We start from the raw sequence: 14,071 nt of genomic DNA, 5'->3' as shown, positions 1-14,071 counted from the left end.
AACATAAAGGGTGACATTAATTAAACCTTTAATTACTTCATAAAATATATTGATGACCTAGTCAAATGTCTTAAAATACAGTTGACTCCTGACAGATGCAACAGCTTGGGCCTGCCGTGATGGCGTGGACTAAACCAGAACGTTACCAGGAGCAATTAAAAAGCATGTCATCCAATTGTGACTTGCAAACCGTACTGCACTTCAACATAGTTTGCACTTATCCAGACGTCAACTGTAATCAGACGATAACGACACAGTCACAATCACCCTTGGGTTCAAACAGTATTTGTTTTCTTTCAAACCTTTGAGCTTGCCTGTAGTGCCATATGGGCAGTATTTGCACTTTCGGGACTATTCCATTGCACCAAGCAAGCTCAGTTAAGCACAGCTAGACTATTTGAAAGTAAACAAATACTTTTTGAATGGAGGTTGAGTACGTACAAACTTGCTCTCCAGGTCCCAGCAGCAGCAGTCACTCAGGTACCTGACCACCAGCCCTCTGATGAAGTCTATCAACAGGATACTGGCCACCGTGAAGATCATATCGATGATAGACAGCTTCAACATCTCCTACAATACAACACATATAAACATATGAGCATAAAGAAATGTACTGTTACTGTTACTGTCTGGTAACTATCTGTCTTTAAGGTAACTCTGGTCATTCTGTAATGACTAGCTAACACCTACTCGCACTGATGTCACTGTCAGCTTTATTGAATTTGTACTTGGAGTGACTGTGGCATGTGGTTGTTTTATAGACCTTATTTGAATGTAAGTCGCTCTGGATAAGAGCGCCTGCTAAATGAACAAAATGCATACTGTATGTCTTTCAGAAAAACTCATTACATCTGTCCTAACTGCACATAACTCATTGGAAATGGATCATCAAGCTATACTTATCAGACCTGGGTTCTTGCATTTTTGGGGACTTCACTATTGGTTGAAAGCTCCATCAAGCATTTGAACATATAAAAACATATCATTTGAACCCAGGTCTGTTAATTAGATTATGTCCTTTTCCTGTTGAGAATATCCACTCCTGAGACGACGATACACGATATACCCTCCTATTGATCTGCACCAAGAACAAGTCATCTGTTTTTCATCCTTGGCCTAGTGACAGCTTCATTACCTGAACGTCTGCCTGGGTACGTTTCAATCCATACTCAATCTATTGTTTAGGGGGAAACAATCACAGGACAAGACATTTTCATTTTTCTTGTCGGGCATAATGCCTTTAAGAGGTATTAAGGGTAACTGTCTGAGGGATGAGACTGTTGATTATTAGGTCTGTGTACAGACAGAATGATCTAAAACAGTAATAGTTATTGGTGCTTATCGTACACACAGAGTGCTTAGGCTGACATGGTTGAACTACTCCAGTGTTATGTTTCATAATAGATTACTGTGACAGTAGTAATACACATTTCCTTTGTACAATAGACAAAGATCTATTCTAGGGGACTTTTATTTTGAAGAGTCCTTGTGAATGATGCTGAATGTATGTGTTATGGATGTTGTTATAAATTATACATAAAGGTGTTATGAATGATACTACAGCATTCATAAAGGTGTTATGAATGATACTTCAGCATTCATAAAGGTGTTATGAATGATACCACAGCATTCATAAAGGTGTTATGAATGATACCTCAACATTCATAAAGGTGTTATGAATGATACCTCAGCATTCATAAAGGTGTTGTGAATGATACCACAGCATTCATAAAGTGTTATGAATGATACTTCAGCATTCATAAAGGTGTTATGAATGATACCTCAGCATTCATAAAGGTGTTATGAATGATACCACAGCATTCATAAAGGTGTTATGAATGATACCACAGCATTTATAAAGGTGTTGTGAATGATACCACAGCATTCATAAAGGTGTTGTGAATGATACCACAGCATTCATAAAGTGTTATGAATGATACCACAGCATTCATAAAGATGTTGTGAATGATACCACAGCATTCATAAAGGTGTTATGAATGATACCAGAGCATTCATAAAGGTGTTATGAATGATACTTCAGCCTTCATAAAGGTGTTATGAATGATAACACAGCATTCATAAAGGTGTTATGAATGATACCACAGCATTCATAAAGGTGTTATGAATGATACCACAGCATTCATAAAGGTGTTGTGAATGATACCACATCACCCATAAAGGTGTTATGAATGATTTCATGAAAATGGTATGAATGCCTTACAGTTGAAGTCGGAAGTTTACATACACCTTAGCCAAATACATTTAAACTCAGTTTTTCACAATTCCTGACATTTAATCCTAGTAAAAATTCCCTGTCTTAGGTCATGTTAGGATCACCATTTTATTTTAAGAATGTGAAATGTCAGAATAATAGTAGAGAGAATGATTTGTTTCAGCTTTAATTTCTTTCATCACATTCCCAGTGGGTCAGAAGTTTACAGAAGTTCACAATTAGTATTTGGTAGCATTGCCTTTAAATTGTTTAACGTTTTGGGTAGCCTTCCACAAGCTTCCCACAATAAATTGGGTGAATTGTGGCCCATTCCTCCTGACAGAGCTGGTGTAACTGAGTCAGGTTTGTTTTCCTCCTTGCTCGCACACGCTTTTTCAGTTCTGCCGACAAATTTTCTATAGGATTGAGGTCAGGGCTTTGTGATGGCCACTCCAAAGCCATTTTGCCACAACTTTGGAAGTATGCTTGGGGTCATTGTCCATTTGGAAGACCTATTTGCGACCAAGCTTTAACTTCCTGACTGATGTCTTGAGATGTTGCTTCAATATATCCACATAATTTTCCGTCCTCATTATGCCATCTATTTTGTGAAGTGTCCCCATGTGCAGTTGCAAACCTTAGTTTGGTTTTGGATCAGTGGCTTCTTCCTTGCTGAGCGGCCTTTCAGGTTATGTCAGTATAGGACTCGTTTTACTGTGGATACAGATACTTTTGTAAAGGTTACCTCCAGCATCTTCACAAGGACCTTTGCTGTTGTTCTGGGAATGATTTGCACTTTTCACAACAAAGTACGTTCATCTCTAGGTGACAGAACGCGTCGCCTTAATGAGCGGTCCCATGGTGTTTATACTTGTGTACTATTATTTGTACAGATGAACGTGGTACCTTCAGGCGTTTGGAAATTGCTCCCAAGGATGAACCAGGCTTGTGGAGGTCTACAATTTTTTTTCTGAGGTCTTGGCTGATTTCTTTTGATTTTCCCATGATGTCAAGCAAAGAGGCACTAAGGTTGAAGGTAGGCTTTCAAATACATCCACAGGTACACCTTCAATTGACTCAAATTATGTCAATTAGCCTATCAGAAGCTTCTAAAGCCATGACATCATTTTCTGGAATTTTCCAAGCTGTTTAAAGGCACAGTCAACTTAGTGTATGTAAACTTCTGACCCACTGGAATGGTGATACAGTGAATTATAAGTGAAATAATCTGTCTGTAAGCAATTGTTGGAAAAAGTAGATGTCCATACCGACTTGCCAAAACTATAGTTTGTTAACAAGAAATTTGTGGAGTGGTTGAAAAATAGTTTTAATGACTCAACCTAAGTGTATGTACACTTCCAACTTCAACTGTATGTAGTCATGTACATTGTCAGGTTGATGATGGAGTGTCCCTGTAACAGTTCTACTCTGGCCGATGCTAAAGGTCTCGACCTTCATGGAACAGTTGTTAGTACACTTTCTCTGTAAAGGGTTGCTCAATTAACGTTAAGAGATGAATGAATGGACAAGTGGACAGATTAAGAAATGAATTAATTAAGAAATGAATGGACAAATAAATGAAGGAACAAATGAACGAATAGACAAATGAACAAATGAGCGAATGAACGAATGACAAGGAATGAACTTCTGCACCTGTCCAACGTAGGTCTCCCAGCACTCGTCCGGTTTCTTCTGCTTGTTCTGCTCAAACATCCCAGTGTGGTTGTACATGGTTGCCATGGTGACCTTGCTGGTGCTGATGCTGGTGTTGACATCCAGCACCATGGCAATGGTCGCTATGGTGCTGTTGTGGTTTTCAGAGATGGAGATGTCGGATACGAGGGTGGAGAGGCTCGTCTCCCCCGGCTGGGAGATGGTCGCCATGAATGCCGTGGAGTCAGACAAGTTCCCCGAAACCACAGAGGCCGCCGCCTGGAAATAATCCATCAAAACCATTAATGATCAATCAACCAATCAACCAGTCAGTCTGTCTATCCATCCATCAGTCAATCAGAGCTTTAAAATGTACGAACATTTTCATAATTTCATTCCTTTGTTTTCTAAACCTTCCCCACATTTACAGATCAAGATTGTTGTTAACAGTAGCATCCAGGCTGCATCACATCCAGCCGTGATTGGGAGTCCATAAGGCGCCGTCTGGGGTAGGCCGTCATTGTAAATAAGAATTTGTTCTTAACTGACTTGCCTAGTTAAATAAAGTTTTAAAAAATCTAATAATAATAAAAAATAAAAAACGTTTTTAAAAGCATTGACATTAACATCAGCAATAACAGTAACATTTCTTTATTGATTGAGGACTACGGCACAATATGTCCTAATGTCCACATTAGGAACGCCTCAATCTCAGCAGGACTACTTACAGCTGCAGCAGCTGACGCCATACTCATACTGTTGACCTTGTCCAGAAGGGCAATGATGAGGCTGTACAGGTTACCCAGATACAACACCAGGACTCTGTGGCGAGGAGACAAAACATTCACTGCATTAAAAAATAAAGAAAACAAGCTAAGTTAGTAGCAACATTAACGAACAGTAGAGCTACGGTGTAGTTACATGTCAAAATATGAATCCAATTTCACCGATACTCTACTGTATCTGTGAAACGCAATGTTAAGTGTGAACAAATGAGATTTGAGGTGCTGTCAGAGTCAGACCTGGCCAGCTGGAAGCGGAGGGAGGTCCTGGGATGGTACATCTCCAGTTGAGCCACCAGCTCAAAGGCAGACGGGGCAATCATGGTGATGAGGGACACCACCACACTCACCTGGGACAGGAAACAGGATATGAAATCAGACACTGGGTATGTTATAAAATAGACACCTTCATATATGCCTGATGACATCATAAGGAGTCATTGTATCAGGACCTTCTCTTCTCTTTTTCACTAATATATGGATGCATCGGAGGAGCAAGCAGTTAGGAGCTTAGAGGCTGTCCAACTCAGAATTCCAAATCGGAAACTCTGGCATCTTTCTAGAGCTTTGACTTTCTGACCTAAAGATCACTGATGTCATGATTTGACCTGTTTTTTTTCTTCAGTCCAGGCAGTGACATCAGGGTAGTGGAAACAGTTATCTTATCAAAGCCCTACAGACATCCATTATCCTGAACTGAATTAAATGATCAGCTGTCATGCACAGATGGTGATACATGTGGCTGGTGATAGCAGTCTCCCTATTGGTCTCCAGTTTCACATTAACGCCTTTATTACAGCATCCTGAGAGGAAATGATGCGAGAGAAACACAAGGCACGATGTAATTGAAGTCCTGTCACATATGTCTTTGTCATCAGGGAAATCAAGTGCCCAAAATGAGATACAGTAGCCATAATCCATCAACCAAGTCAAACACAATCTTGTCAGGTTTCCCGGACTCAGAGTAAGCCCACTTACAAAACATTAAGAACACCTGCTCTTTCCATGACATAGACTGACCTGGTGAATACAGGTTAAAGCTATGATCCCTTACTGATGTCACTTGTTAAATCCACTTAAATCAGTGTAGATGAAGGGGAGGAGACAGGTTAAAGAAGGATTTTTAAGCACTGAGAAAATTGAGACATTGATTGCGTATGTGTGCCCTTCAGAGGTTGAATGGGCAAGACAAAACATCTAAGTGCCTTTGAACGGAGTATGGTAGTAGGTGACAGACGCAACGGTTTGTGACAAGAACCCAACGCAGCTGGGTTTTTCACACTCAACAGTTTCCCATGTGTATCAAGAATGGCCCACCACCCGAAGAACATCCAGCCAACTGTGGGAAGTATTGGAGTCAACATGGGCCAGCATCCCTGTGGAACACTTTCGAAATCTTGTGGAGTCCATGCCCCGATGAACTGAGGCTGTACCTTAAAGGGGACACAGGGGAGGTGTTCCTAATGTTTGGTATACTCAGTGTATACTGTAGCTAGCTACCTCATTCTTCTCCCATAGTGTTAGCTCTGGCTTCTCCAGCTCTAGTTTCTGGGAGCGGTCCACCACAAAGTAGATTATATAAATGCTGCCAGCCAGAGAGAGAAGGACCAGGATGTTGGCTAGGATACGCAGACTGATCAGGACTGCTCTGGAAGACAGAGAGAGAAACAGTAGTTCAATAAATCAAATGTATTTACAGTGCCTTCAGAAAGTATTCATATCTCTTGACTTATTCCACATTTTGTTGTGTTACAGCCTGAATTCAAAATGGATTGAATAAAAACATTCTCTCACCCATCTACACACAATACTCCATCTCCATCTCCATCCCATCAGTTTTCCCCGTGTCTGCATTATTATCGTAATGTTGTTTTGTTCCCCCCATCCCGACGCTGTTCTTGTTTTGTTTGATGTCCATTTTCCATTAAATGTTCACTTCCTGTACTTGCTTCTCGTCTCCAGCGTCGGTCCTTACATAGACAACTATTTTCAGGTCTTGCCATAGATTTTCAAGTAGATTTAAGTCAAAACTGTAACTCAGACACTCAGGAACATTCACAGTCTTCTTGGTAAGCAACTACAGTGTATGTTGGAAAGCAGTCTGAACCAGTTTTTCCTGTAGGATTTTGCCTGTGCTTGCTCCATTCAGTTTCTTTTTTACCCTGTAAAATTTGACAGTCCTTAACGATTAAAAGCATACCCATAACCAGGCAACAACACGTCTTCCACGCTGATCTTTAACACTAGGCCCCCTCACGGGTGTGTACTTAGACCCCTCCTGTATTCCCTGTTCACCCACGACTGCGTGGCCAAACACAACTCCAACACCATCATTAAGTTAGCTGACGACACAACAGTGGTAGGCCTGATCACCGACAACGATGAGACAGCCTATAGGGAGGAGGTCAGAGAACTGGCAGTATGGTGCCAGGACAACAACCTCTCCCTCAATGTGAGCAAGACAAAAGAGCTGATCGTGGACTATAGGAAAAGGCGGGCCGAACAGGCCCCCATTAACATTGACGGGGCTGTAGTGGAGAGGGTCGAGAGTTTTAAGTTCCTTGGTGTCCACATCACCAACAAACTATCATGGTCCAAACATACCAATACAGTCGTGAAGAGGGTAAGACAAAACCTTTTCCCCCTCTGGATACTGAAAATATTTGGCATGGGTCCCCAGATCCTCAAAAGGTTCTACAGCTGCACCATTGAGAGCATCCTGATCGGTTGCATCACCGCCTGGTATGGCAACTGCTCGGCAGCTGACCGTAAGGCATTACAGAGGGTAGGGCGAACGGCCCAGTACATCACCGGGGCCAAGCTTCCTGCCATCCAGGACCTATATAATAGGCGGTGTCAGAGGAAACCCATAAAATTGTCAGAGACTACAGTCACCCAAGTTATACGTTTTCTCGGCTACCGCACAGCAAGCGTTACCTGAGCGCCTAGTCTAGGACCAAAAGGCTCCTCAACAGCTTCTACCCCCAAGCCATTAGACTGCTGAACTTTGCATAAAAATCGCCACTGGACAATTTACATTGACCCCCCCCCCCCCTCTTTTGTACACTGCTGCTACTTGCTGTTTGTTTGTTACCTATGCATAGTCACTTCGCCCTCAACTACACGTACAGATTACCTCAACTAGCCTGTACCTCCGCACACTGACTTGGTACCGGTGCCCCCTGTATATAGCCTCGTTATTGTTATTCTTATTGTGTTACTTTCTGTTCTTATTTTTTATTTTATCCTACTTGATAAATATTTTATCATTTCTTCTTGAACTGCACTGTTGGTTAAGGGCTTGTAAGTAACTACACTTGTTGTATTCGGAACATGTGGCAAATAAAGCTTGATTTGATTTGATAACATGATGCAGCCACCACTGTTCTTGAAAATATGGAAAGTGGTACTCAGTAATGTGTTGTATTGGATTTGCCCCAAACATAACACTTTGTATTCAGGACAAAAAGTGAAATGCTTTGCCATTTTTATTATTATTACTTTAATGCCGTGGGATGGATGTTTTGGAACATGTTTATTCTGTACAGGCTTCCTTCTTTTCACTATGTCAATTAGGTTAGTATTGTGGAGTAACTATAATGTTGTTGATCTATCCTCAGTTTTCTCAGATCACAGCCATTAAACTCTGTAACTGTTTTAAAGTCACCATTGGCTTCATGATGAAATCCCTGAGCGGTTTCCTTCCTCTCTGGCAACTGAGTTAGGAAAGATGCCTGTATCTTTATAGTGACTGGGTGTATTGATACACCATCCACAGTGTGATGAATAACTTCACCATGCTCAAAGGGTTGTCACGCCCTGACCGTAGAGATCCTTATAATTCTCTATTTGGTTAGGTCAGGGTGTGACTAGGGTGGGCAATCTATGTTTTTTATTTCTTTGTTGGCCGGTTATGGTTCTCAATCGGAGGCAGCTGTCTATTGTTGTCTCTGATTGGGGATCATACTTAGGCAGCCTTTTTCCACCTGTAGTTTGTGGGATCTTGTTCTTGGTACTGTGCTGTTTAGCACTACTCGACGTTACGTTTTGTTTTTGTATTATCATTTTTTTTCTGTGTTCATTTAATGAATTAAAATGTACTCCTACCACGCTGCACCTTGGTCCGATCCTTCCATCAACGAACGTAACAGGGATATTCAATGTCTGCTTTTTCTTTTTACCCATCTTCTTTGTAAGGCATTGGAAAACCTCCCTGGTCTTTGTGGTTGAATCTGTGTTTGTAATTCACTGCTTGACTGAGGGACCTTACAGATAATTGTATGTGTGGGGTACAGAGATGAGGTCGTCATTCAAAAATCTTGTTAAACACTATTATCGCACAAAGAGTGAGTCCATAGAACTTATTATGTGACTTGTTTACTATGTTTACTCCTGAACTTATTTAGGCTTGTTAAGAACTTATTATGTGACTTGTTTACTATGTTTACTCCTGAACTTATTTAGGCTTGTTAATAACTTATTATGTGACTTGTTTACTATGTTTACTCCTGAACTTATTTAGGCTTGTTAAGAACTTATTATGTGACTTGTTTACTATGTTTACTCCTGAACTTATTTAGGCTTGTTAATAACTTATTATGTGACTTGTTTACTATGTTTACTCCTGAACTTATTTAGGCTTGTTAAGAACTTATTATGTGACTTGTTTACTATGTTTACTCCTGAACTTATTTAGGCTTGTTAAGAACTTATTATGTGACTTGTTTACTATGTTTACTCCTGAACTTATTTAGGCTTGTTAAGAACTTATTATGTGACTTGTTTACTATGTTTACTCCTGAACTTATTTAGGCTTGTTAATAACTTATTATGTGACTTGTTTACTATGTTTACTCCTGAACTTATTTAGGCTTGTTAAGAACTTATTATGTGACTTGTTTACTATGTTTACTCCTGAACTTATTTAGGCTTGTTAAGAACTTATTATGTGACTTGTTTACTATGTTTACTCCTGAACTTATTTAGGCTTGTTAAGAACTTATTATGTGACTTGTTTACTATGTTTACTCCTGAACTTATTTAGGCTTGTTAATAACTTATTATGTGACTTGTTTACTATGTTTACTCCTGAACTTATTTAGGCTTGTTAAGAACTTATTATGTGACTTGTTTACTATGTTTACTCCTGAACTTATTTAGGCTTGTTAAGAACTTATTTAGGCTTGCTATAACAAAGGGGTTGAATACTTATTGACTCAAGACATGTCCACTTTCAATTTTTTATTCACTTGTGGGGTATTGTGTGTTGGCCAGTGGCAAAAGAAAACCTCAATTGAGTCCATTTTAAAATCAGGCTATAACAGAAAAAAGTCAAGTGGTGACACTGTGTGGTGACACCCTTTTACTGTTGTCACAAAGTGCTCTACAGTAAACCTGCTTAGACCCAGGACCAACCAATATCTGAAGAACAGTGGCAAGGAAACAACTCTTTAGAAGGAAGAAACCTAAAGAGGAACCAGATTCAGTAGGGAGGTCCTTCTTCCCCTGGCTGCCTGTATTGTACACTCTTAGTGTTCTCTGGCTGTCCCCATAGGATAACCCTTTTTGATTCCAGGTGAAAAAAACTTTTGTTTCCATGTAAATCCCTCTGTGGAAAAGGTTCCACATGGATCACAAAAGGGTTCTACCTGAAACCAAAATTAGTGTACATTGGACATTCCACAGCCTTCATCAGATCACCACCTAAACCACACAAAAGTGGCAACATGTTAACGTTACTATAATTCAAATCTCCCCAAACCAATCAGTAGAACTTTAGGTTGAAATCTCCCATTGAAACTACAATTTAGATACAGTACAGTGCATGCATCCAGCTAGCATTAGCCCCAGTTAGAATAGACATTAACTCAAATGGACTGAAAGAAGTGGCAACATAGTGTGGTTGAGAGGGCCGCGGGCGGTGTGAACGAACGTTCCCTGAGGTATTAATCCCTCTTTAATGTCTACTCAGGTCTGATGATGCTCTGGCAGGGGTGATTTAGAGCCAGTCATCTCTGACAGTAAAAGGCTGTTAGGATGAGTTACGCCACCAGGAAGTGTCGGCCTGTGTGTGGGGTAGCAATGGACTGGGAGCGAGACAGTAAATCAGTCCTTTCTGAGACCAGTGGAGAACGCAGGTAGAAGAGGCTCAAAAGCAACCAGGGGATAGCAAAACATAGACTTTTATACAGTGTTTCCCCTATATGCAAAATCATGGCTGCCACTGGAAAAAAATATAGATGTGTAGATGTATGTGCCAGGAAGAGCCCCTCCCCACAGGAAGACCCCCCCTTCTTGCAGGAAGACACCAGAAAGAACCCCAGCCCCCCACTAGACCACATTCACACACCCCTCCCCTCATTTGTACATCAATGACTCCAATAGGCTAGACCCCTAAATCAAAGAGCATCATCAATGAATGTGGTACAGTCCTGGATTCTACCAATCAGAATAACACAAGATGGGCCTCCCGAGTGGCACAGTGGTTTAAGGCATGTTATCACAGTACTAGCTGTGACACTAGAGATTCTGGGTTCGAGTCCAGGCTCTGTTGCAGCCGGCCGGGAGAGACATGGGGGGGCACAATTGTTCCAGTGTTGTCCGGGTTAGGGGAGGGTTTGGCCGGCAGGGATATCCTTGTCCCATTGCATGCTGACACTGTCGCAAGGTGTACGTGTTTTCTCCAACACATTGGTGCGGCTGGCTTCTTGGTTAAGTGGGCATTGAGTCAAGAAGCAGTGCGGCTTGGTTAGGTTGTGTTTCGGAGGACGCACGGCTCTCGAACTTCGCTTCTCCGAGTCCGTAAGGGAGTTGCAGCGATGACAAAGGACTGTATCTACCAATTGGAAACCACGAAATTGGGGATAAAAAATGAATGACACAAGATACTGCAAAGGATAAAGCCACTGACACATAAAAGCCAAGGGTCCATTAACGGGTCCAAACAATATCAATGTGTGATGCTAACTTAGCCACCCTCTCCAAGGACAAGAGAATAAACATACTTACAGACTAGTGTCCTTCTTTTTCTCCTGCTCCTCAACAATGGCCTCCTAGAGAAAGGAGCAAGGAATTAGCATTGATTAATGTCATCCATCTTGTGTAACTACATATTTGCTGCAATCTTGTCCATCTATCTGTAGAAAAATACAATGTAAATCTCAATGAGACAAAACTTTGAAAAATAAAGGTTAAATAAGGATAAAGAAAGAAAAAAACGATGTATTGTATCAAGCATCAAACGATTTCAACTGAGCTTATTGAAACAGAGGAATCTACTTTTACATTTTGCTGACTGTACAGGGAAACTCAACAAGCAGGTTAAAGGTCTCTCTTGTTTAGACGTAGAATCCAGATTATAGATCAGCCCTCAGGAAAATCAGCAGTAATTCATTGGTACATTGACTTCTACTCTACAGAGTGCTGTGTGTGAATTAAAGAAGTTGGGATCGTTGGAAATCAAATCCGAGGAGTGGAGTGGTGTAGTGTTTCTCAATGGCTCAGTGCAGATGAAGGAGAGGAGACTAGGAAAGGAAAACAGTTAGGATGATTGAGTGTGCATCACAAATGTGTTACATGGCTTCCTCTTTCCATCTCCTCCATTTGTGATAATTTGAATCCACAGGATAAGTGAAAGCAGGAGATGAGTAGAGGAGGGCCATTTAGACTATTGAGGGTGACATTTTCGTAGTGCAAAAATAATTGTGCAAAGTGCAAAAATGACTATACAACTAATTTTATTCTGGCAGCGTGATTACACTTTAAACTTTACTTCAACAATGTACATCATAAAGAGGCAACTATTGATGTATTTCTCAGTTTACATGTAACGCCGTAGAATTATTTTCTAATTAAATCACTGCAAGATGAGGTTTACAGAAATGTGGCCCTGAGTCTTGCACCATGTGTCTCTCTCACCCTGATGTTGTTGACTATAGCGGCTCCCTTGCTCTCTGCAGCCTCAGGGTTCCCTATGAGGTAGTCCCAGGCACAGAACACTCTCCAGCAGAAGGTGAAGTTCTCATCAGAGGCGCTGGCTAGGCTCAGACGGGAGTTCTTAGCCATCCTGAGGGAAAATGTTAATAAATAACACAAAAATGGCATCGATTAGCGACAGGTCATTGTATTCCTAATAAGAGGTTAAACTGGCGATGGAACAGGATTCAAACACCTTTATAGGTAATACAGAAACAGTTGAAATATAATCACTACAGTAGAGGTTACAATGTGATAGCCACCCACATCACTCCATCACTCCACATAAATTAGCTTTATTAAAGAGACTCCTGTGATTACTTTCTTAACAGAATGATGAAACTGTAGGCAAAAACAGCCATCCCAACCAGAAAATAGGCCAGGGGGAGGCGATAGCCGGCACTGCCGAGCTTCCTCACCGGGCCATAGTACCCATAGAACAACACCGAGTACTGGAGGTAGCCCTGTGGATGAAAACATCACAAAGACAAGAATTGTGAATAAACTGGGAACCAAAACAAGTTGTGGCTTGGGTCTTTAAAACACGGTGAAACTTAAAGCATGCAACAAACAAATCCAAAACACTGTTGGGGCACTATTGAGACACTTTCAAGACACTATTGAAACACTATTGAGGCGCTATTGAAGTGCTATTGAGACACTTTTAACACATTACTGAGGGACTACTGAGGGACTGTTGAGCCACTACTGAGGCACTACAAATCCTATATAAAACACTATTGAGACACTTTTGAGATGGTATCGAGGCGCTATTGAGACGGTATTGAGGCACTATTGAGACACTTTTGAGATGGTATCGAGGCGCTATTGAGACGGTATTGAGGCGCTATTGAGACACTATTGAACCACTTTAAAAACACTATTGAAACACTATTGAGGCGCTATTGAAGTGCTATTGAGACACTTTTAACACATTACTGAGGGACTACTGAGGGACTGTTGAGCCACTACTGAGGCACTACAAATCCTGATCCAATTCACACATTGTAAGGATTATTATGTGGTTATTATGTGGTATTATGTGGTATTATGTGTTATTACGAGGATAGTATGTGTTATTACGTGGTATTATGCCGTTATTATGTGTTATTATGTCGTTATTATGTGGTTATTATGTGGTATTATGTGTTATTATGAGGATAGTATGTGTTATTATGTGGTATTATGCCGTTATTATGTGTTATTATGTGGTTATTGTGTGTTATTATGTGTTATTATGCAGTTATTATGTGTTATTATGTGGTTATTATGTGGTTATTATGTCTTATTATGTGGTACTATGCGGTATTATGTGTTATTATGCGATTACGTGTTTTTACGTGTTATTTTGTGTTATTATGTGGTTATTATGTGGTTATTATGTCTTATTATGTGGTTGTTGTGTGGTTATTATGTGTTATTATGTGGTACTATGTGGTATTATGTGTTA

General features: G+C 40.6%; 1 protein-coding gene across 1 annotated transcript in view; it reads right to left on the bottom strand.

Annotated features, from left to right (window-relative positions):
- The window catches only part of LOC110506171 (transmembrane channel-like protein 3), a 60,944-nt gene that overhangs the window by 28,210 nt on the left and 18,663 nt on the right, over positions 1–14,071 (bottom strand). Inside the window, exons 7-14 of the mRNA XM_036981790.1 lie at positions 12,943–13,085; positions 12,565–12,712; positions 11,656–11,699; positions 6,148–6,295; positions 4,888–4,997; positions 4,594–4,687; positions 3,866–4,144; positions 442–570 (exon numbers count right to left, since the gene is read on the bottom strand). Coding sequence (XP_036837685.1) covers positions 442–570; positions 3,866–4,144; positions 4,594–4,687; positions 4,888–4,997; positions 6,148–6,295; positions 11,656–11,699; positions 12,565–12,712; positions 12,943–13,085 — 1,095 coding nt within the window. The remainder of the gene's footprint in view (positions 1–441; positions 571–3,865; positions 4,145–4,593; positions 4,688–4,887; positions 4,998–6,147; positions 6,296–11,655; positions 11,700–12,564; positions 12,713–12,942; positions 13,086–14,071) is intronic.

The sequence above is a fragment of the Oncorhynchus mykiss genome, chromosome 6 (genome assembly GCF_013265735.2).
Source record: "Oncorhynchus mykiss isolate Arlee chromosome 6, USDA_OmykA_1.1, whole genome shotgun sequence".
NCBI classification, from domain to species: Eukaryota; Metazoa; Chordata; class Actinopteri; order Salmoniformes; family Salmonidae; genus Oncorhynchus; species Oncorhynchus mykiss.
Note: the sequence above shows the minus strand (reverse complement) of the source record. Positions and strands in the feature narration are given on the sequence as shown.